This window comes from Vulpes lagopus, chromosome 13 (assembly GCF_018345385.1).
Source record: "Vulpes lagopus strain Blue_001 chromosome 13, ASM1834538v1, whole genome shotgun sequence".
Classification (NCBI taxonomy): Eukaryota; Metazoa; Chordata; class Mammalia; order Carnivora; family Canidae; genus Vulpes; species Vulpes lagopus.
In genome coordinates, this window is record NC_054836.1 from 31,991,934 (window position 1) to 32,015,907 (window position 23,974).

Here is a 23,974-nt window from a genome sequence, read left to right on the forward strand (position 1 = left end):
CAACAACCCCATGGGATACTTAACCCATTTTACTGATGCAGAGATTGAGACATAGAAAGTCAAGTAACTTGCTCAAAATACCAATCATTGGCTGACAAATACTTCAGGAAATGCTTCTTGGACATCATCTCATTTGCCCCTCACAATTGTTAAGTTTGTTACAAGTATTAATATTATTATTTTACACATATATTAAGAAATTTTAAGTATGCTATAACTCAATGGTACAGATAGAATTATAATATATACTTCCCAGGACTCAGTCCTGTATCATAATATCGTATTTGAAGGAGAAATAAAAATACAAAGGTGATCTCAGATTCAATGCCTAACGTTGCAGCCTAGTTCACACCCAGGTTCTATGACAGAGAAATCAAGAGTGTTCTATGAAGGTTTCCATCCCTAAACTGCTACTAGAGTAACAGGTTCTGGGATCCTGGGTAGCTCAGGGATCAAGTCCCACACCGGGCTCCCTGAGGCGAGCCTGCTTCTCCCTCTGCCTATGTCTCTTGTCTCTCTCTTGTGTCTCTCATGAATAAATAAATAAAATCTTTGAAAAAAAATAGAGTAACAGGTACTAAAAATGTTAACACAAAGTGTTATCATTACAAAGTACTCTCTCACTCATGATGTCATTTAACCCTAATAACCTGACAAGAAGATATGGGTCACCAGACTCTAAGAATTTATGTGTCTTGCACATTCAAAACCATACAGCCTAATAATAGCACTAAAACTCAAAACTCAGGACTTCAGACTCTAAGTCTATCTTTTCTTCCTGTTATAACTCAAAATTAACATTTCATTTCATGCTGATACTCTGCTCAGCATAATGAATAAATATGAACACTAGAGCTGAGTGGTTCTAAATCTTTTCTGGATTGATAGGCCCTTTTTAAAATGAAATCTGTAACCACCTGATAGGGAAAAAAACAATTCTATATATACTTTTAGGACTTCATGGGCCCCTATACAAGACAGTGACTTGAAGGACAAAGGCAATAATAACAGCTCACTTGTATGTTCAAGCATACACAACAGTCAGCACTGAACAACTGAAGTAGTACTCAAATAATTGTAAAAAGACCTAATTTTCTCGATACTAGCAAAGAAAACAGTCATGGAGACTCTGTAAGATGTACCTTTTAGTCGCAATAGAAAAAAACAACACAGAACAAAAATAAAGTTATTAATAGAGATAGCACAATCGCTGAGCCTTACTGAATGCGAGGGGCTTCACTTCATGTCATTTTTAGCCTGAAAACAGCCTCAAAAGTAACTTTGTTATTGTGAGCCTTTTATGAATGAGTAAACTAAGGCTCAAAAGAGGCTGATTAATTTGTCCAAAAACTTAAGGCCCATGAGAAAGCAAAGATATAAATTCAGAACAGTCTAGGATGGAAGAAACCTGACTCTCTTCCTGCAATCACTTAAATATTCAGCTTTATAGTGTACAATGTTACAAAGGGGGGTGGAGAACAGAACAATTACATGAAGTGTAAAGAGAAGGTGGTTTGGGGGATCAAAAACAGGGAGAGCATTGCAATGAAAGGTAAAAAAAAAAAGGTAGGAAAATTAAGATGAAAAATCTAGACCATAATATATCTGGTAGGGATGGAGGAAAGAATACTAGACTGTTAAGAACAGTCTGATTCTAATTCTGACTCTGTCCCAATTCACTGGATAGTCTTGGACTAACCATTTAATACCTCTGGACCTTTTCTGTTGTGAAATTATAAATGCTGGAGAGCATTAAAAACTTATTTCTAAATTCCTTCACAATTTCAAAACATTTTCATAATTATTCTCATACATCAGGGATCTTGTTTTACACACTGTAGTATCTGCAGCACCTGGTTGGTACAAAGGAGGCATAAAATATTAGCTGAATGGATAGATGAATTTGATGCCAACAATAACCCTGTGAGGAACAGGGCAAGTATTATTATGCTCAACTGACTTGTGAGAAAAATCAAGATTCAAAATGTTTAAAATATATGCCCATGGTTTCATAGCTAACTAGTAGAGCAGAATGCAAACTGAAGTCTCCTAATTACTAGTTCAAAGTTCTTTCCAGGACTAAGATTTGTTGTATTTCAATATATATTTAGGCAGCCAGACACATCAATAATGAAGGCCTATTCCCATCTTTCTTTTTTTTTTTTTTTATTCCCATCTTTCAAAAGGAAAAAAAAGTCATTAGGATGATGTTATTATAGAAAGTAGTCAATGACTGAATGGAAGAGTTATCTGAAAGAATGAATACCTAATACTCAATAATGTTATATATATATGAAATAAAGGAGATAAAATCCTAGTTTTGAACTTTGATTACACTTTATTTTCTGTGTTCCACAGAAAATTACAAGTGACACTCGTAATTAAGGCTGGCTACTCTGCAAACATCTCTGTTAATACTAAGGGAGAAGGAGCTCAAATCTATCTCTACAAGTTAGGTTATTATTCAAATCATAAACATTACTGCAGGTCTCCCCCAATGACCTGAGGTTGAGGAACTAACCTCCTACTCTAAAGTTTAGGATTAAATGAGTTACGGATGAAAAGTCCTGACAGGTAGCATGAGCTAGAAATATCTATGTGCACAGAGATGAAAATACATTAAAAGCCTCAGGGCAAAGCTCTATTGTCCAAGACTCTCAGAAGTACAAGACTGTATTTCAAGAACCTAAGTGGGAAAAAATGTGCTTGGCTGAAAAACAACACCTTCAGATTTGAAAGCATACTCATGACTAGGGCACACAGCTTCCTGTCTCGAGGCTGTAGACTAGCAGGGAAATCTTTTAATCAAAAAAAAAAAAAAAAAAGAATAAGAAGAAATTTCAAATTCATCTAAATATAAAATCCTTTCTCTCAAAAATAAGTCATTTCTGTATATGAAACAGCCACCCAAGAAAATCAAGTAGTTTAAATATAATGAATGGTATGGACCAAAATATTTTCTTATAGAGGAGGTAGTATATAAGTGGGTTTTGTAAAGTAGGAATTTTAGCATATTTCACAAAAATTTCTTAGAGCAAATTCATCAAAATACACTTCCTCCTGAAAATAAATAAACTGAAAAGTCTCCAATGATTTATGCTCCTTTGGTTTCCTCTCCCCCTGAGAGGACTTCTATAAGAAGATATGTGTCAAAAGTAAAATAGTTTTACTGAAACTATTTTCATGGCATTCTAATAAAACAGTATCTGAGTAAGAGGTGAAAAAAGTATTCTCAGTAAGTGGGCTGAAAGTCACATGATTGGACCCTGAGGAAGAAACTGACATTCAGACTGAGAGAACAGAGTTTAACCACGATAAACATTTTGTAAATGTAAAGGTTAAATTTAAAGAAGTACAGGTTTTTAGAGCTCTAGTTCTTTAATCTAAGTTATCTCACAATAATCCACTGTTCTACTTACCTTTAAATAACTAATTTTCCTCTTCCATTTAAAAGTCATTTTCCTTACTGGTATAAACAACGTATTTAAATTTTTCTGCATCAGTGACCTTACCTAGTAGCAAACTGAATGAGTGCATTTTGAAGAGTCTGCCTAATTTCAAGAAGAAAAGATTCATCATCACTTAGTGTGTAATACCAATACTGGACATAGTCCCTCAAGGAAAACTGGATAACCTAAAACAAAATATTGGGGAAAAAACACAACTTTTTAGGATCTATAAAGTATCGGCAGCAAATGAAAACCTGAAAGGATTATTTACCAATTTATATTTACTCTCCACATACTAAATTATGATTTAAAAAACTGCCTTTATTACAAAAATATCAATATGCTAAAAAACCATTTCAAAAAATTTTTAAATTATTTTGGTGTCCTAATTCATCCACTTCCCAATTTTTTTAAAAATTAAAGAGTTATCTTTGGTCAACTCCCACCCCAATTCAGGTTAAAGACAGAGCTTGTAAAAAAAATAAATTTTTCAGTGCTATATTATAATGAAGAGTTTTAATTAGCTTGATGGAATGAGGTTCAAAATAATGCCAATTGACCTTAATTCTCAAAAAGAAACCATTTTTCCAAGATCATACCATCAGATTTCTTGTAGTCAAATTACAAAAAAAGACACAGGAGTTCACTTAATTCTAATACCTTTGATACTGCCAACAATAGTAAATCAGTCAATAAACAGTAAGTTATACAACTGAATGTATATTATTTTTGAAAATCAGATAAACTAAATATGGGTTTATCTATAAAAGAAGTGTTAGAATTTTAAAGAACACATTATAATAATCACATAATCAAATAAACATCAATAAAAATATCGAGGAAAAATAATTACTTTAATTCTAATTTTTAATATTTTTTATCAAATCAGGCATTTTTTTTAAAAAAAATATCTTATTCGCCAAAACACTAAGCTTGTTCATCAGCTAAAGAGCATTTAACTTTAAAATAATTAGAAACATTGCAAATATGTCAGCAAAAACATTTTTACTAAATGCAAATTCAAACAAAAGGCTTTAATATTACCTCTTCGTTATAAATGATTTCATAAATAAGGCAGCATCTTTAAGTACAGAATCCAAGAACAGCATTATAATGAATTTCCAGCATACCACATAAATAGTAAAAATTATTTCCTGGTATTTTCAAAAGAAATACACCTTACAACACAATATAAGGAATTCAAATACCACATACGAAAACTCACTTGCTGGAGAGGTTCATCAATTATATTGGCACCTGTCAATCTTCTATCAATCTTTATAGTCCTGGCTTCTCGTTTCATTTCTTCTAAGCACTTTAAGGAAATCACAATATTTTATTGCACTGTTTCCTAATTTAAAAATCTCTATAGTTTACTTCTAACTTGCTACTCCTCTGTCATCTTTAAGTCCATCAATAACCTTATTTCTCAAGGCTCTGGTACAAACCAAACACTATATCTCAAATTAATCCAACTAGACATCCAGAAAAAAAATCTGTTATCCTCAAAAATATTAAAAATCGGCAAATATTATTTAGATTGTGAGAAATTTTGAAGTAGGAAAGGCTTCAAATTTCTACTTTTCCTAAAATTTGCATTCCTCTTAAGATCTAATGCTATGAAAGTTTTCAAAGTAACCTTTTAAAACACATTTTCTAAGCGTGATCAGAAAGTCTCTCATAAGTTTATAGTGAGCACTAGTAAGTTATAGGAAAATCTACCAAGCCATATATAGATGACCATACTATCATCACTTCACAGAACAAAACTCTGAGGTTTTAAATTCCTTTACTCTATTTACCTTAGGAATCCCAGTTGATGTTGGAGGAAGAAATGAGTGTTCACACTGCTCTAGGTACTTCTCTGAGTTTGTTTTTCCAAACAGGAGAGTCACCACAAAACCCCTGGGGAAGAAAAACTTTAATTATAGATACAAAAAAGAAAATTTTATTATAACTTAACACACCTATTCATCAAATATATTTTTTCAGATTTAATAGTTGATTTATCACTCACCAAAAAAATCTGCTTTTGACTTTGGCAAGCAAGGCAAGTAACTGGCAGTTTTGTTATGTTCTAAAGTTTAAAACAACCATAAGCATTTTGTGAATTTATACAAGAAAGCCTTTCAAAGTTTTCATATAATACATTTCATAAAGAATCCCAGGCGGGCAGCCCGGGTGGCTCAGCGGTTTAGCGCCGCCTTCAGCCCAGGGCGTGACCCCGGGATCCCGGGATCGAGTCCCACGTCGGGCTCCCTGCATGGAGCCTGCTTCTCCCTCTGCCTGTGTCTCTGCCCCTATCTGTATCTCTCATGAATAAATAAATAAAATCTTAAAAAAAAAAAAAAAAGAATCCCAGGCAACAAGTTTAAACTTTAGGAAAATCAGCCCTCACTAAGTAGGCTAGTTAACCAAGGATAAAGACAAATAGGATCTAAATCTAAAGCTAAAGTCACACATTTCTATAGTTCTATTAACTAAGTAACATGAGATAATAATATAACTTGCCACTATAAAAACAGAATAAATAAATAAAAGCTATGGAAGAAAAAAAGAGAACAGTTAACAATCAGACTGGAATTTAAAAATACATATAAATACATTTTTTATACGGCTATTTTTAAAACAATTATAGACTTGAGGTAAGATAAAAACTGGTTTAGAACTGCTTTATTTTAACTACTCACTAAATGCTACCAGTATTTCCTGTATTTAAAATTTACTGGTTAAATCTAAGCACCACGAAGTAGCTAAGAAATCCATAATAGAAAAACATAAAATTCTAACTTTATAATAATCTCACAGTAATCTTACAATGATTCAAATGCTGTTGTGACAAGAAAGGAACTATGAAAAATAAAATATGGGTCAGCTTCAACTACTAAAAGGAAGATTCTCAAAGTCCTCTGCTTTTTGTGGCGATCTGCTTTTTAGTGCAAGCACCACAAAAGCTGAAAGACAAGTTGAGAAAACAGAGTCAAAATCAGCCCATGTCATCAATCCTGTTTTAGTTTTTTTAAAAAAGCTGGCCTCGGAATTGTCAATACAGTTCACCTGTCTTGCATCTGATATTCTTACTAATAATCAAGCTGGTCCTATATTTAAGTTTTATCTCATGATAAGCACATTTACAGACACAATTAAATGCTTATATTAACCATGTATTTCTAAAATTATTATCATGAGACAGACTGATAAAACAGTAACATCTGTCTAACGTATAATGGTAGGAAGTAAGCTAAGGAATGGTCTAATCTTACAAAGAACCTAATAGTTTCAGCTTTAAGGTTTAAATAAAAACAGGTGCTACAAATCACTGCAACACCCAAAATAACAGAATTCCATTAAATAACTCATAATACAGTATGAATAGTATCCCAAAATAACCAAAAAGAAAAAAATCTCTAAGTGATTTTCCTTCCATATTATCTCTATATTAGAAAACATGGAATTAGCTTTGACTATCAGCACAATATATACATTATCAACACTGTAGATGGTTAACTGCAGAACTTAAAAAAAAAAAAAAAGGTGGTTTCCATAGGAAAATGTATTAATTCATCTCAAACTTGCATTTTATGAAAAAAGGTTTCTTTAAAGACCTACACAATAAAAAACAACCACTAAAATCAAGAAATGGTTATTCTATGAAATATAATAATCTTACCTGAGTTTAATATTTAAAAGTTTACATTTGCTCTTGAAATCCATAAGTCACTAAACTACACTAAACTACATTAGAGAAAAAAACAATCATTCTTTGTAATTAGAGGCCAAAAAGGAAAGATTTGACTCAGGTACTGTGGTACTCATTGACCATAACTGAGTAATCTAGAAATGCTTCACTAATCCCCTGAGATAATTTTGGGAGGCTTTGTAGTATTTAAATTGAAGTCTCCTTACTATGGCAGTGAATTTCACCAAGATTAATAATCTGGAACAGAACATCAGATCAGAACATTTATATATACTATGAATTTAGAATTTCAGACCCTACCATGTGACTCTTAATATTATCTAAAGAAGTTTTAGTGCCCCTGGCATACTTGCCAATATCTTATCTAAAAATGTTTACTGAACTTTAGAAGTATCTAAAAACAATTTTGATTACTCCCTGATAAATCTACACTCAAAAAGGGAACAAGAAAGGTTATCATGACTTTGAAATGCATGGACTCATCACCTTTCCCCTCTTCCAAAACTTTATATGGAGCACTTTAGTGTTTGAGAAATGACTCTCCATCCCCCTAACGTCCAAGAGTTCCTAGGGTTTCTCCTGACAAATAAAGCTCAATTTTCTCCCGTTCTGAAATATTGGGAAATCGTCTGAAATCCTCCTTCACTTTTGCCAAGGGTTTATTCAATTTATGAAAGAGAAGAAACCTCTCCTTTTCAGAGAAACATCTCCTTTCCAATCAGTAAAAGCAGTCATGACCCCCTCAGAGAGAGGAGCAACCATACAGCTATGCAACCATTCTGCTCCAATCTTAATTTGTGACAAAAGAGTGTAATTCAGGAAGCCCATGGGGCTGCAGATCTATAGTCTTCAATCATCTTTTTAGTCAATAATAATATTCAAAATTCCATTTATCTGATTCCTGTGGCTTATTTCTTTATTGTTTCAGTGTTCAGTACTATTTCTAAGAAATTATAATGAAAATATTAAATCTAAAATAAATGTAGTTGATTTCTCACTTGTTCCACAGTGGGTGCACTTCCTCTAAAATGACCACACGTAACTTTCAAACTCTGTCATGAAAGAGGTAGGAGGTGGTAAGAATATTCAGAAGCCATTCCCTGAGAGTCTTATGCAGTCTTTCAGGCCACAGTTTATATATGCTATTCAATTCAGCAAAGTTCTCTAAACCTGTAAGTTCAAATGATTCCTTCAAATACTGGGGGGGGGGGTCTCAAAAAAGGTTTTAAAAAGAACTCAAAGGTATTCATTTCACAAACAATTACATAAATGTATCTTACACATACATATACATACACACACAGAAGCATATAAAAATATATATAGTAACAATAAAATACTCAGTTCAATTAAGCTACCTTGGTTTGAGCATCTAAGTAACAAGCATCTACCTCTCTTTTCTATACTTTTCTTAGGTGTAATTCACATCTGATACCAAATGCTCTGCATAGGAAACTATACTAAATCACAACTGAAACTTCTCTTGTAAAAGTTTATCAACTCAAAGTAAAGCATAATCAAATAAACAAATGAAGAGAAAATGTCAAAATTAGGTACTTGAATTTTCTGTAACAAAATGAGAGCACTCACTAAGGAAGTAAGTGACATTATTGTATGAAGTCTAATTAATGAAACAGTATCTTCTATACTATGTGAAATGTGATGAATCATGTCAATTTAACTTATTTTATTAATCTTATAATAGGTAAAAAATCTTCAACTTCAAAACGTAGTAACACCAAAAGGAATAAAAAAATCTTTAAAACTTTACAAATCATACCAAAAAAGTCTGTCTCATCAAAAATGGAAAATTTTTTGAAGATGACTACCCATATTTCTGGTACACCTAACAATCGCCATCACTTTTATTTTATTGGGTATCAATTTTACTTTATTTAACTTTGGTAAAAAATAATTGCAAAAATAGCATTCACAAATAAATCATACTACCATTTCTCATGCTCGTTTTTCTTTTATTGAGGTCTCATGGTCATTTGTTTCAATTTCTAACAAAAATATGACATCTGAACTATAAGATTATCATTGAGAATACTTACCCACCCACAAAGCAGAGGATATAAAAGGCCAAATAAAATATTACAAAGGGTCCAAAGGTTATTAGAGAAAGGACAATGCCAAGGCTTCCCCATCCCCATATGGATAAACTGGTCTGAAATAAAGCAAAGAAAAAAAATTATTTTTAATAAATAAATGAATTAAAAAAGAATCAACAAAACTTTTACATAGTTTTACATTTCTCCTTTTAAACACATACAGTGGCTGTTTCAGGAATTGTTATATATTTACTTTTGAAAATGTTAACTACATTTTTGGAGATTTATCTCCAAGAAACAATATACAAAATCTATATGGAGAAAGGGATTTAAGTACATCAGAAATGATTCTTTTTAAATCTAATGGCAATGTAAATGCATATCAGGCAATTATTATACAAGTTGTTGAATGATATGCTGAAATGAGAAATACCAAAGAAAAAGTACTTAGAAAATCATTTATATAAAAAGTTAAGTAGACTATAAAGTTGTACCTGTTTAGAATATTCCATTTTAAAACTAAGTTCCAATATAACTACAGCATAAGACTATTTTAAAAATTAAAATTTCAAGGTAAGAAATCCACATCTCATTGGAAATTGTTTCTTTTACTCAAATGGTACACAGAAATTTGTAAAACTGCAGCTTCCAATTTCAATTACCAAAATATACCATGAGCTCAAAAACATCTCCAAAAATTTTCAGCCCTTAAAAACAAAACAAAATTAAAAAAAAAACATTTTGTTTAGAATTATACTGTATTGTATATTTAAAATACTCCTTTTGTTGAAGGCAAACTGGATTTTAGTAATTTAAGTAATTATGAATAAATGAACGTATTCAATTCAACAAATTCCTACATCCATTTGCCTTGTACTGTGAGGTATACAAAGGAAGTATTTGTCCCCTTCCTGCCATCAAGGAGCACAGAGAAGAATGTCTTACAGGAATGAAACAATTAGACACTGAACCAAAAGAAAATAATAGAAAGCATTATAAGATGCTAAACTGAACAAAATTAATGACCAAACAGCTATGAAATAGACAATAAGTTCTATGGATTATAAGAGAAAAGACAGTTTTATTTATTCACTCATTCACCAGTCATTGACTGCTTTCTATGTGTCGTAAGCTCGAGGTGCTAAGGGAAACCACAAGGAATACAACATCCTCATAAGGCTGCATTCTAGTAAGGAGAGAAAGACAAGCATACTCTAGTAAATTTATACACTTACGTTAAGTTTACAATCCAGAAGGGGGAAAAAAAAACACATGATAAATAAATTTATAGTTGTATTAGATGAGGATAAGTGCATGGAGAAAAATAAAGTAACTACATATGTTTGCTATGTAAGTTATATTTATGTGACTATATAAGAAGATCTCAACAAGATAACCTATAAACAGAAATCTTACAAAGGATTTATTTAAGGAGAATTTATAATAATGAATCCTCCTACCCAGAGTAATATTTCTCTACTTATTCATATTCTCTTTTATCTCACTCTGTGGAAGTTTTTAAAAATTTCTTCTTTTACATAAGGCTGGTGCAATTCCTATTCATTTGTAATTTTATTTTCCTTTTTCCTCACCCTGGCCATTTTTTTTTTAAGATTTTATTTATTTATTCATGAAAGACACAGAGAGAGAAAGGCAGAGACATAGGCAGAGGGAGAAGCAGGCTCCAGGCAGGGAGCCCGATGCAGGACTCGATCTGGAGACTGCGGATCACGCCATGAGCCAGGGGCAGGTGCTCAATTGCTGAACCACCCAGGCATCCCTACCCTGACCACTTTTTAACCAGAGAGCAGAATGCCCTGCTAATGAAGTTTCTGCTCTGCCCTCAAGATCTCCTCCCTGAATCAGCTGGGGATACTACTTCATCTACAGAAGTGATCTCTGACTTTACACCAGAGCTAAAAAAGTAAGCCAAGGGGATTTAGAATAAAGGACAGAGCAGTCCAGTCCCTCTGACAACCCTTCGGCTGAACACCCAGTACCTGGATCCACACTACAGTACCGCCAAATGCCCAACTATGGAAGGAAACCAGATGCTATTTCTCAAGATTCACCCAAAACGTTATCCAGTGACTTCCCTGCAGAGTCCTCTCTCATAATCTCTCAGGAAAGCAGAAACCAGATTATGACCCAGATATTTTATTCAAACTACTTACTTGAATAAGATCTGACCTAATGGAGATGCTGATCCATTATGTCTGCATTCTTTCATTTCCAACAAGCTAGCAGAATTGTTTAGAACTAAAGACAACTATATATTTACAATATTATTCTTTCTTTACAAAGTTAGATCTATTGCTTGCTAGCCAGTATTTCAAAACTAAACAACTTACGTTTGGATATATTAAGAGGTTTTAAAAATGAAACCAAGCAGCTACCTCTGTAGATAAAGGAAAAGAGCATAATAAATGTAATATTTCTTCTTCTGTTTGAATCATACCCTCTCACAATTAAAAAAAATTTTCAAAGAATCAAAATTAGTTAATATGGGGGAAATTATTAAATGCAGCAGTTAATTAACATGGGGAATTGCTCAAATATCTCAAACGGAGTTTTCAGAATCTTACCTCCTCTCGTTTGAAAATGGCAGCAAAATGATCAAAACACAAATTCTTATTCATTCAATAAATACTTGTCAATACCCACTATAATATGCCAGATACTAATGATTTAAAAGTGAAAACAGATGTTATTGTATTTAAAAAAACAATCTACAAAAGTCGATCCTTTCTTTGAAATTTTTATATTCCATAGACTAATAAATTGCACATTTTCAATCAATCAAGTCAGGTGATTATTTGCTTTGTAGTTAATCTCTTAAAATAGTTAACTTTAAATTTAAAACTGTTCATTGAAACACCAGAATAGTGAATTGTACAACGCTAGAAAGTTTTGTATTATTCTCAGCATTCATATATATATATATATATATATATATATATGTAACTGGCTAATATTTTATATTATTTGATTAAGAAAAACAATTCATCTTATACCATACAGAAATTGAGTTCTAATTATTTCCTAAGATGATACAAGATGATAAAATTTAGGATCACTGTGGACCATATCAGAAACTCTCTACAAATTCAAGCAGGTATTAATTACCTCAAGAGTGGACCTAACATTGAAGCCAAAAAATAGAAATATATCTCTATTACAGTTATTTACATCAAAATAATACTTTATTATCATTTTTCTTCTCTAAATACAATAATCAACACTAAAATACCCTTGCTATATGATTCTCTAGAATCCCTAACCCAACAACTGGGCATTGAAAGAAATCTTCAGGATCATCTATTCTAGTACTTCTTAAACTCCAAGGATCTTAAATGTAGGCTCTTAAAATGCAGATGCTGATCTATTATGTCTGTGATTCACTTCCAACAAGCTATCAGAACTGTTTAGAACTAAAGACAACTATATATTAATAATTCCGCTTAAATTAATCTCTAAGTCCACAAAACCTTATTCACAACTCCAAAACCTAAAAAGCTTTGAGAACCACAACTGTACCAAACATTCTACATACTCTCAGTTATTTCTCAGAACAACTTACAAAGTAATCAGGAAGTCAGTACAGCACAGGGACCAAAGAGTATGGACCCTGGAGTTAGACTGAGTGCAAATGCCAACTTCACTATTTATTAGTTGGGTAATCACTCATGCCTTAATTTCCTCACCTATGTCATGTATCTGTTGTGGGGAGTAAATGAGTCCAGTATCTAGTGTTCATTTTTACCTTAATCACTGTCTTAGTCTAGCAACAGAGAAAGGCGAGAAGCTTTTAAAAAACTGCCTAAGGTCATGCAAACTAATAAGTAAGAGTGAGATTTGATCCTAGGCAAATCCCAACTCCTTATTAAACCTTATAATTTGTCACTAACAACTGCCGGAAGTTAAATCACAATAAGAAAAAAATACTAAAATCATAAATGAGTGCTTTCTTTATCCAAATGTTATTTATCCAAATGTTATTCAGTTTAATGTCCAAATGTTATCCAAATGTTATTCAGTTTAATGTCTCCAAAGAAATCAGTCAGAAAATGACTTGTAATGAATGTAATAAATCCCTAGTCTGAATATGAAGTGTATAATTTTTATTACTAGATGGTCAAGTTAACTATGTATACCCTATATAAATAATGGAAAGAATTTTAGTTTTAAAGGGTGTCAATTTATTAGTGTGTCCTGACACCTATATGTATAATTTGGCCTTTACCAGAGGGACACACAGACATAAAAAATGATCCCTGCTGTCAGGATGCTTAAGAACCAAGAAAAGACAATGCAGAGGATCGTATCTGCCTCCTGACGATAGAAAGCAAGTGGAAATAATTTACCCTGTAATATTTTATGCCTATCAAGCCTACTGACATTTATCTTACATGATCCTCACCACATACTTTTAGGATAGGGAAGATAGCATAATACAGTACTAAAAAAGTTAGAAATTATAGGTTCCAGTCTGCCATTAACATTCTGTGTAACTTCTACAAAGTCACTCTCTTTGATCCAGAATTCCCATTAGCACAATGAGCAGGCTCTCAAGTCAAGTCTAGCTGTAGCAGAATGGTTAAGTAACTTTCTTCATAATGACACAGCTATTTCGATGCAAAGCTAGACTTAAGAGTCTCCCAGCTGCAGGTGGAGAATGGAGCTGAGTAGAAACAGCTATTTCAAATCACATAAAAAAAAAAAAAAAAGAAAAAGACTGTCAGAGCTCCCAGAAAATGAATGTTGGACTCTGGAGTCTCATTAGAATGGTCAACCATACTCAGAATTATAATAACCTGCTGTATGTGAACACAACATGTGGCACAGGATAGCCAGACAGGGCTGAGAATCTTAAAACTGGTAATATTTCAGCGCCAACTTGGGTCATTGAAATCATGAGTTTAACAACAAAAGTACCCAGCAATTCTAGCCTTATTGCAACTATAAATTGTTTTCCTTCCACCGCTTATTCCATTTACAATAAGTTGGAAGTTCTTCTCCAAGTAATTTCAAGAGCATGTACTCCTGACATAGAACCTGTCTCATTCAACATTATGTAATTATTTAATAATTTTAACCAAAGCCTGATACAAAGAAGCTGCTCACTAAAAATGGAACTATTTTTTTTAATTTTTTTTTAATTTTTTTATTTATTTATGATAGTCACAGAGAGATAGAGAGAGAGGCAGAGACACAGGCAGAGGGAGAAGCAGGCTCCATGCACCGGGAGCCTGACGTGGGATTCGATCCCGGGTCTCCAGGATCGCGCCCTGGGCCAAAGGCAGGCGCCAAACCGCTGCGCCACCCAGGGATCCCAAAATGGAACTATTTAATCTACTAACTAGAGAAATGAAATGGAGGGAACAGAAAAAGAAGGCAGAGGAGAAAAAGGGAAGACAGGGGAAAGGGGAAATGGCAGGAAAAAGAAAAAGTCTAGGAAAAGTAAAAAAGAAAAGGAAAAGGAAACCTAAATTGAAGTGCTCCTCCATCCCCCACCTTCTGGCTTTAGGCAGAGCTATACATTCCTTCCAGTACAACCCACACCCAATTCCCATCTCCAAAAAAGAAAAAAACTGGACCTTCCTTGTTCTTCCATGAGACTGATACACAAAAATGCATCCTTTTGGCTGCCTCAACATATGCTGACAGCAACTGACATCATTACTTCCTTTACAGGGAGAAAGCCACAGAACAGCAGCCACACAAATATTATCAGTACATTTACTGAGGCAACTGGTCCCAAACCCCTCTTTTCAAAACCCCAAGGATAAGGAAATAAAAATCCTCTTCTACTCACTCCTATTTAAGATACCTAGCATATTCCTGAAAAGATAATCAAACACTATTGTGATAGGGTGTTTTCAATTTAGCTGTTGAGCCAGAAAAGACAGAGGGTCTGCAGAAAGGGCAGACAACCCAATCAATGATCCTGGTCCCCAAGATGGCTAACTGCCCACCTGGCAAAAGTTAACAGCCACTAGATACCTGGATAATTTCTCCTACCTCTCCCAACTAGGGGGTGTATTTTTACTTCTTTGATATTAGAATCCTCTCCCTTACAACAGAAGTGTATTGTTCAACTGTTATACATTTCCAAGAATGAATTATGTGCAAATATATAGATGACCACCTGAACAAACCTTTCACTTGCTTTTAGAGCAGCAGTTACAAAAGGTCGTAGGGACGCCTGGGTGGCTCAGCGGTTGAGCATCTATCTGCCTTGGGCTCAGGGCGTGACCCCAGAATCCCAATCAAATCCCACCTCAGGCTCCCGGCATGGAGCCTGCTTCTCCACTCTGCCTATGTCTATGCCTCTCTGTCTCTTTGAATAAATAAATAAAATCTTTAAAAAAATAAAATAAGTAAAAATAAATAAAAGATCGTAGACTATCATACAATTAAACACAATTAGGACTCCTGGCATCCAATTACAAATATAAGCTACAATAGTGTTTTTTTTTAAAAAAGATTTTATTTATTCATTCATGATAGACGGGGTGGGGGGCAGAGACATAGGCAGAGGGAGAAGCAGGCTCCATGCCGGGAGCCCGACAGTGGACTCAATCCCAGGACTCCAGGATCACACCCTGGGCCAAAGGCAGGCGCTTAACCTTTGAGCCACCGAGGGATCCCCAAATTAGTGCTTTTTAAACTAAATTCTATCAATTACAAAATACCTATACACAGTTTGAAAACAATAGTGAACATTCATAATATGTATTTATTTATTCAGGATAAAAAATAAGCTAGGCTGCAGACAGACCTCCTTCTCATTTCCACAGCCCATACACTGGGAATCACTAAACTGGGGTCTTGAAGTAACTACAGTATTGAAAAAAAAAAAGCAAAAAATTCTATTTACTGAACACTTTCTCTTATACAGGAAAAATCATAAAAGTATCTAAAATGTAGATGAGGCAGTATTGCAAAGAACAGTCTTGATAGACTTCCAATAAATACTCAAAGCCTCAAATTGAAAAAGTGCTTTACTAAGGTTTCCTGAATTTCTAATAAAAAGTCTAGTAGATACACAAGGCTAAAGTAAATTAACCAAAAGAGCTTTTCAGAGACAGCATATTTCTAGCTATACATATTGTTTTGGAGATAACTCAATAAATAAAAGTAAAGATATCTTTAAATAATAAACCTTCAATCTCCATCAAAACAAAAAGAAAATTATTTTCCTCATGTTTCCAATTGGCAGATGAAAGTCTATCTTTATGAATGAGACTGATATGTGTATATACATGACACGTGTATATGTATGTATATATATAATACACAAGAAGTATTCCCTTAAAAATAACTGATTAAAGCAAAAACTTTAAAGCTACCAAACAAAAAGACAGTTAAATCTCTAATTATGTGCTACTAAAATCCACCAAGATATCAGAACAGAAAAAAACAATCCTCTGTATTTTGCACAATTTGTAATTTTTTTATCAGTATATTTACCCTGATTATTTTTTAAAATTCAATTACACACTAGTAAAGTATATATAGCTATCATTCAGCTAAGAAAGGGATAGAGTTATAAATATACACACATTAGCTTATTTTTTTTAATGTAAAGATATACAGAAACTTTAACTGATATATGAGGAATAAAGAAAATGGGGGCAGAGGAGACAGAGATAAGAACTAGGTATCTTGTGTAGATCTGATCTTGTGATGGTATAAATATTTTACATATAAAAAGAATTTAAAAAGCAATCTCTAAAAATCAAAAGCAAAGTAAAACAAATCTAATCATATACTAACAATGTGGAATAACCACACAGAGAAACTATTTTAGGTGATTTTACAATATAGTATTTAACTGTGGCTCATTAGTGGTATGTACTCTAAGAACAACCACAACAAAAATCTAATATTGCTTCAGTAAAAAATAGTTTTGACAGTTCCACTAAAACAAACCAGGGCTACTAGAGCAATGGCTGATTCCAAGCCTGGGGAAGAAAATGAGTTTAAAATGGGCCTGCAGCACCTTGACATACCAGAAAGCTACTAAAGACTTCTAAGGACATGTCAAAAGGACTCAGGAGACAACATGAAAAGGGTTCAACTGGCTAAAGATAGAATCACTAAAAATAATAACTACATTGTACTGGAGCACTTCAAATATCTGAATTCATGAAATCAGGAAGACTTTCTTTTTATCACCTTTTAAAGGATGCAACTGTGTTTGAAAAATGGCAGAGAATTAAGCATTTATCAAGGTAATCAGAAAGTTTGTGAAAATCTAGCTTCTCTTTAAGGAAACAGTCCATATAATAACAAAATAAATGATAGAATCAAAATAGCATCAATTGCAATCCTTAATATATTAAAGATCTAGCAGAGGAGGGAGGGAGGGTAGGAGAATGGGAGAAAGGGAAGGAAGACAAACCAGATATCATACACCTCTTGGGAGAAAAATGCACACTGCCATCTATGAAAGAGTCCCGTTGGGGGGAAAGGGGTATCAAACCTGAATATGATTTTAGGAAATGCAGAAGACCAAGAAACTGTTACAATAAGCCACACAGATGAACTAAGCAAAATTCGTACTATGAGAAACACTAAAGGGCAAAAAACACTCAGTTCCTTCAACAAATAAAGGGCCAGGCGAAAAAAAGAGTAAGAGAAGGAGGGCAAGGGAAGGAGAGGAAGAGTTTGGAATAATCTGTGGGTTACAACTATAATATGTAGAGCTTATTCTACTTGATTTTAACAGAAATACAGTGGGAAAGGAAAAGAAAAAGGAGGATGAGGAGAGAAAAGAGAAATTGGTCATTCTTAATATTTTCTGTATATTTAATGATATAAAGTTACTGCTTGTTTTTTAGCTAATGAAATGATATTATGGTTATGTTTTAACAAAGAGAATCTTTGTTTTACAGAATCATTTTGAATTATTTACAGATTAAATCATATATCTAGAATAACTTCAAAAATAATTCTGTAAGTAGAGACTGAGGGAAAAGTAAAAAAAAAAAAAAAAATGGTGTAGATGAAATACAACTGGCCATGAGCTGATAAATGTCTAAGCTGGGCATGATGACAGGGAATTCATTATATTAATCTTTCTACTTTTTATGTTTGAAATGCTTTATCTAAAAAATTGTTTAAACACATACAATCACAAAATTTACTTACATAGCAAAAACTTGCATTTCTTACAGAACCCCTGCAAGAAACATGCTCTGTGTTTGCACCCCAGGAATTAACCTGGGATTAAAAATTTTCTATTAGGGATCCCTGGGTGGCGCAGCGGTTTGGCACCTGCCTTTGGCCCAGGGCGCGATCCTGGAGACCCGGGATCGAATCCCATGTTGGGCTCCCTGTGCATGGGGCCTGCTTCTCCCTCTGCCTATGTCTCTGCCTCTCTCTTTCTCTCTCTCTCTCTCTCTCTCTGTGTGTGTGTGACTATCATAAATAAATAAATAAATAAATAAATAAATAAATAAATAAAAATTTTCTATTATTAGTTCATAATAAAGCAATATACACTTGGTTATTCAAGTAAGAAAAAGATTCTTTTAATTATGAAATGAAGGTGTGCCTAGGTGGTTCAGTTAAGCGTCTGACTCTTGATTTCAGCTAAGGTCATGATCTCAAGGATGTGAGATCAAGCCCTGCACTGGGCTCCACACTGGGCATGAAGCTTGCTTGGTATTCTCTTTCTTTCTCTCTCTCTCTCTCTCTCTCAATAAATAAACTAAGTCATGAGTCTTAATATGCTACTTTATGTGTGGCTATGTGTACATTTTATATAAGAATTACTGTTCTTCAAAATAATTATTTGGAGGGGTTTCATATGATCCTGTAACAATTAAGTAGCAATGTATTTGTTATAAATTATACAAAGATGAATCAGTTTCTGGCCTCAATATGCTCAGCAATTAAACACATAAAATACACATGTAATGATAACATAAAAATGTGGTGTCACAGTAAAAAGATTAACAAAATGTTTAGGAATAGAAAAAAAAGATAAAGCCTCCAGAGCTTAAAAAGTATTCAAACTCCTTTGAGTCTTCTACAGGCAATTTTGCACTCAAGATAATCTCTTCTCTTTACAGTTACCCACTTTTTTCCTTCAAAATGGTACCATCCAGGGATGCCTGGGTGGCTCAGCGGTTGGGCGCCTGCCTTCAGCTCTGGTCATGATCCTGGGATCCAGGATCGAGCCCCACATCGGGCTCCCTGTGAGGAGCCTGCTTCTCCCTCTGCCTGTGTCTCTGCCTCTCTCTCTCTCTCTCTCAGTCTGTGTCTCTCATGAATAAATAAATAAATCTTTAAAAAAAAATAGTGGTACCATCCAAAACTGATTACAAACATTACTAAAGTTCTGGTAATTTCCAAAAATAAAAACTCCAAGTGAACAAAGATTCACAATGCTAAGGCTATTCAAGAGTGTGCCACAGAGAAAGTAAAGTACTCTGACAACAAGTAGAACAGAGAATATCATTTGTTTACTGAACTTAAGCCCAATGTTCAAGGCTATGTATATTTTTATGTCTAAATTTATTTAAAGATTCCATTTATAAACGGTAACAAAGTAAGCTGTTAGGGATAAATGCACCATTTAAGAATTTCCAAAAAACTACATGTAATCAAAGACATTCTTTTCAACAAATAATGCTGGAAAAAAACAAACATACACACACACACACACACACACACACACAAAGTGAATCTAAGACAGATCTTAGAACTGTCATAAAAATTAACTCAAAATAGATCACAGACCTGATATGAAAGTAAAAGACAAAACTGTAATACTTCATAAGATAACATAGGAGAAAACTTAAATGATCTTGACTATGGTGATGCCTTTTTACCTATAACACCAAAGACCATCCATTTAAGAAGTAATTGATAAGCTACATTTCATTAAAATTAAAAACTTCCACTTGATGAAAGACATTACCATGATAAGTAAAAGATCAGCTACGATTAGGAGAAAATATGTGCACAAGACACATGTGAAAAGGAGTTAAACTCTTTTGAACTCTTAAAACACAAAATAACAACCCTAATTTAAAAATGGGCCAAAGACTATAATAGACACCTCCCCGAAGAAGATACATTGATCGCAAGTAAGCATATAAGAAGATATTCCACATATATCACCAGGAAGATGTAAGTTAAATCCAAAATGAGATACCACTACACATCTATCAAAATGGCAAAATCCAGAACACTGACAAGGACTCAGAACAACAGGACTTCTCATACATTGCTGGTGGAAATGTAAAGTGGCATTCTGAAAGACAATTTTGCAACTTTTTACAAAACTAACTATACTTTTATGGTATGATCCACCAATCACATTCCTTGGTATTTACCCAAAGGGACTGAAAACATGTCCACACAAAAACCTGAAAATAAATGGTTACAGCAGCTTTATTCATAAATTCCAAAACTTAGAAACAACCAAGATGGTCCTAAAGTAGGTGAGTGGATAAATAAACTGTGGTATATCCTGACAACGGAATATGATTCAGCACTAAAAAGAAATGAGCTACCTAGCCATGAAAAGACACGGAGAACCTTAAATGCATATTACAAAGTAAAAGAAGCTAATGTAAAAAGGTTACACACGATATGAGTCCAACTATATAATAACATTCTGGAAAAAGCAAAACTATGGAGACAATAAAAAGATCAGTGGTTGGTGGAGGGTGGGAGGGGACAAGATGGGGAGATGAATAGGTTAGAGTACAGAGAATTTTCATGGGACTGAAAATACCCTGTGTGGTATTATGATGGATATAGGATATTATACTTCTGCTCAAACTCACGAAATACATAACACCAACAAGGGTGGACTCCAAGGTAAACTATGGACTTTGGTTGATTATCATATGTCAATATAAGTTCAGCCTCAACAAGAAAAATACCACTATTCATATGAGTGATATATAAGGGAAACTATGCATATATGGGGGGGTATGGGGAATCTTAGTACTTTCCTCTAAATTTTGTTGTAAATTGAAATCTGCTACCCAAAAAGTCTTTTAAAAACTACATACAAGTAATGACAAGCACAAAAAGATTTTTTTTTAAGGATTTTATTTATTTATTCATGAGAGACAGAAAGAGAGAGGCAGAGACATAGACAGAGGGAGAAGCAAATTCCACGCAGGGAGCCCACTGTGGGACTTGATCCTGGTACCCCAGGATCACACCCTGAGCTGAAGGCAGACGCACTCAACCGCGGAGCCACCCAAGTGTTCCACAAAAAGATTTTACAAAGGGAGAAAATGATAACAAGTTGGCACCAGTCATGTATCATAATAGTTTATTATGATAAACTATATAAACAGTCAACCATATCAATGCCCAAAAGAAGAAATGCTGAAAGTCAAACAGCCCAAAATTCATTCTCCGCTTAATAAAATGTAAAAAAAACCCACAAAACTATTTTTACATGATATTAAAATTAAATGTTAAGACTCATTTCATAGGGTGTCTGGGTGGCTCAGTGGTTTAGCATCTGCCTTAGGCTCAGGTCGTAATTCATTTCATAGATTTCATAATCTCTCATCTTACTCCAGGGAACTAGAGAGAAATGAGTCTGATACAGAAAACCTAAGAGAAACTACAAACGTAAGATATACTTATCACATAATTATGGAAAATTATTAGATGATCAAGATTTTAGGTGATATAATACATTAGCACATACTTCAATTAATTCCACTTCAACTCCTCTCTCCACCTAAAGAAAATCACACTTCCTTTAATCAGGGGCACCTAGTGTATAAAAATCTCTCATAATCTAATCTGATATGCTCAAAAGCCAATGAAATCAAGAATTAATCAACACATTCTAACCTCTTGTGGCATCTTTTTTAAATATAACTTTTAACTGTAAGATCTAATTTTTATAGAAATGCAATTTATTTACAAGGAAAAGCTGTTGCTAAAACACACAATGAAAACTATGAAACTTGCACTTCTAAGAATCATTACTCCTCACTCCCACAAAGAACAAACAGAAAAGCCAAAGGTCAGTTCGCATAAGTCTCCCTGATTTTCCCATGGAATGAATAGGACACTTCCTATAAAAGTTGACTCAACAAAAATAAATAAATCAGGATAATACAGCAAGCCCTAACAAATCACACCCTGAGATAATTTAGTAAATCAGGTGTTCTGAACTTGAAACTGACGAAACATTATTTATATGGGTTGCATTCTTGGGACAAAACAACAAAGTAGAGTGACGGAGGGTAAGAGAGAAAGACAGAAACAAAGGGCCAGAGAGAGGAGAGGATGTTTTAATGTTGTGCTTAAATACACAGGATAAAATAACAGAAAAATATCTTCCCTAACTGATCATGGTATCCAGGATCAAGACCTCAGCTACTAAGGAGCTGAAGATAACAAGAATACACTATCAGGATACTTACTGCAGATGAGATAAGTCTCAGCCTATTTGACTTCATGACCCAATCAATTTTTATTCAATCTTCCAAACCAAGGGATGGAGCCTGTCTCCTTTGCCACCGTAGTCTTCTGTGGCTTTCAGTCAAGTTTCCTCTCTTACCCTTGTATGCGATAGAACAAAACACGTCTCAAATATCTCAGTTTGTGATGCTGGTTGATCTCTGTTATGAAGAATTTAAGTTTTAAGAAAAGGATCAAAAACTAGTGGATTTTATTTCGCCAACATAGTATTTTTTTTTAATTCTGAATAAACATTTAACATACCACAGACAAATCAGGATTTCTGGCTTTTCTTAAAAAATGAAAAGTTTGGAATCAGTGGAATTATATCCCTGCAAGGCAACAACTCCCACGAAAATGAGCCAGGAACTCCTCAGTATTGCCACAGTACCAACATTTGGTTTAAGGTTTATCCGATTTTAAGTCTAAGATATAGCATATCATCATAACGTCACAGCTGTTTTAAAGATGCAAAATACTGATCGACAACTATGTCATCAAAAGTGGGAAAACAAAAAAGAGAGCCATCACCATTGCTTTTTAAGCTTGAGTAATAACTGACTAAACAGCTAGTCATCCCAAACAACATATGGGAGAACAGAGTTGGGGGACACTGTGTTTACGGTTTTGTTTTGTGGATGGAGTCAAGTTCACTAAGGGGCGTGTTGCGGGTAATATACAAGATTTCAAGGGTGAGAGTAGCCAGCAAGCAACTGGATATGGTAATACAACTTATTTTCAAGAGAATACTCTGGCTAGAGATAGAGAATTTGAAGTTATTGCCAATGAAGCAGACCAGGAAGAGATCAGCAGGTCAAGAATAAAATACTAGTAACAGCAATATTTTAAGGGGCAGAGAAAGAAAAACAAAGCCCATGAAGATGATTGAGAAGGTATAAAAAGAACCAGGAATGGGTAGAGTCCCAGAACCTAAAAGAGCTGTATGTCCCTAAGAATGAAGTAATCAGTAGTATCCAAAAGTTGGAGAATAATTCAATAATATAAAAACTACTAAATGTCCAGCGGACTTGACAACTAGAGGGTAACTGATGATTTACTGAGAGCAGCATCACCAGAGTGGCAACATAGAATCACAATGCAGTAAGTTTAGGAAAGAGTAGTAAGAGATTTGTAGTATATCAGGCTTCAGGGAAAGATCTAGTGAAAAGAGTACAAGTGAGGTAGATATGACTCAATGAGCAGTAGATGAAGGGCTCAAAGGTACAAAAGACAGCTAGACCTCTAATTAACTGCAAGAGGGACAGCTGTTCCCAAAATGTAAAGTTTCTTTTAGGGCAAGGAACATACCATGT

General features: G+C 34.0%; 1 protein-coding gene across 4 annotated transcripts in view; it reads right to left on the reverse strand.

Annotated features, from left to right (window-relative positions):
- SNX13 (sorting nexin 13) overlaps window positions 1-23,974 on the reverse strand; it is a 123,282-nt gene that overhangs the window by 71,529 nt on the left and 27,779 nt on the right. For 2 of the 4 annotated variants that reach the window (XM_041727492.1, XM_041727491.1), the window contains exons 2-5: window positions 9,207-9,319; window positions 5,252-5,354; window positions 4,675-4,764; window positions 3,513-3,634 (exon numbers count right to left, since the gene is read on the reverse strand). In XM_041727492.1, coding sequence (XP_041583426.1) covers window positions 3,513-3,634; window positions 4,675-4,764; window positions 5,252-5,354; window positions 9,207-9,319 — 428 coding nt within the window. Of the gene's footprint in view, window positions 1-3,507; window positions 3,635-4,674; window positions 4,765-5,251; window positions 5,355-9,206; window positions 9,320-22,624; window positions 22,801-23,974 lie in introns of those variants that run through there. The other 2 variants (XM_041727493.1, XM_041727494.1) reach the window with 2 other exon arrangements.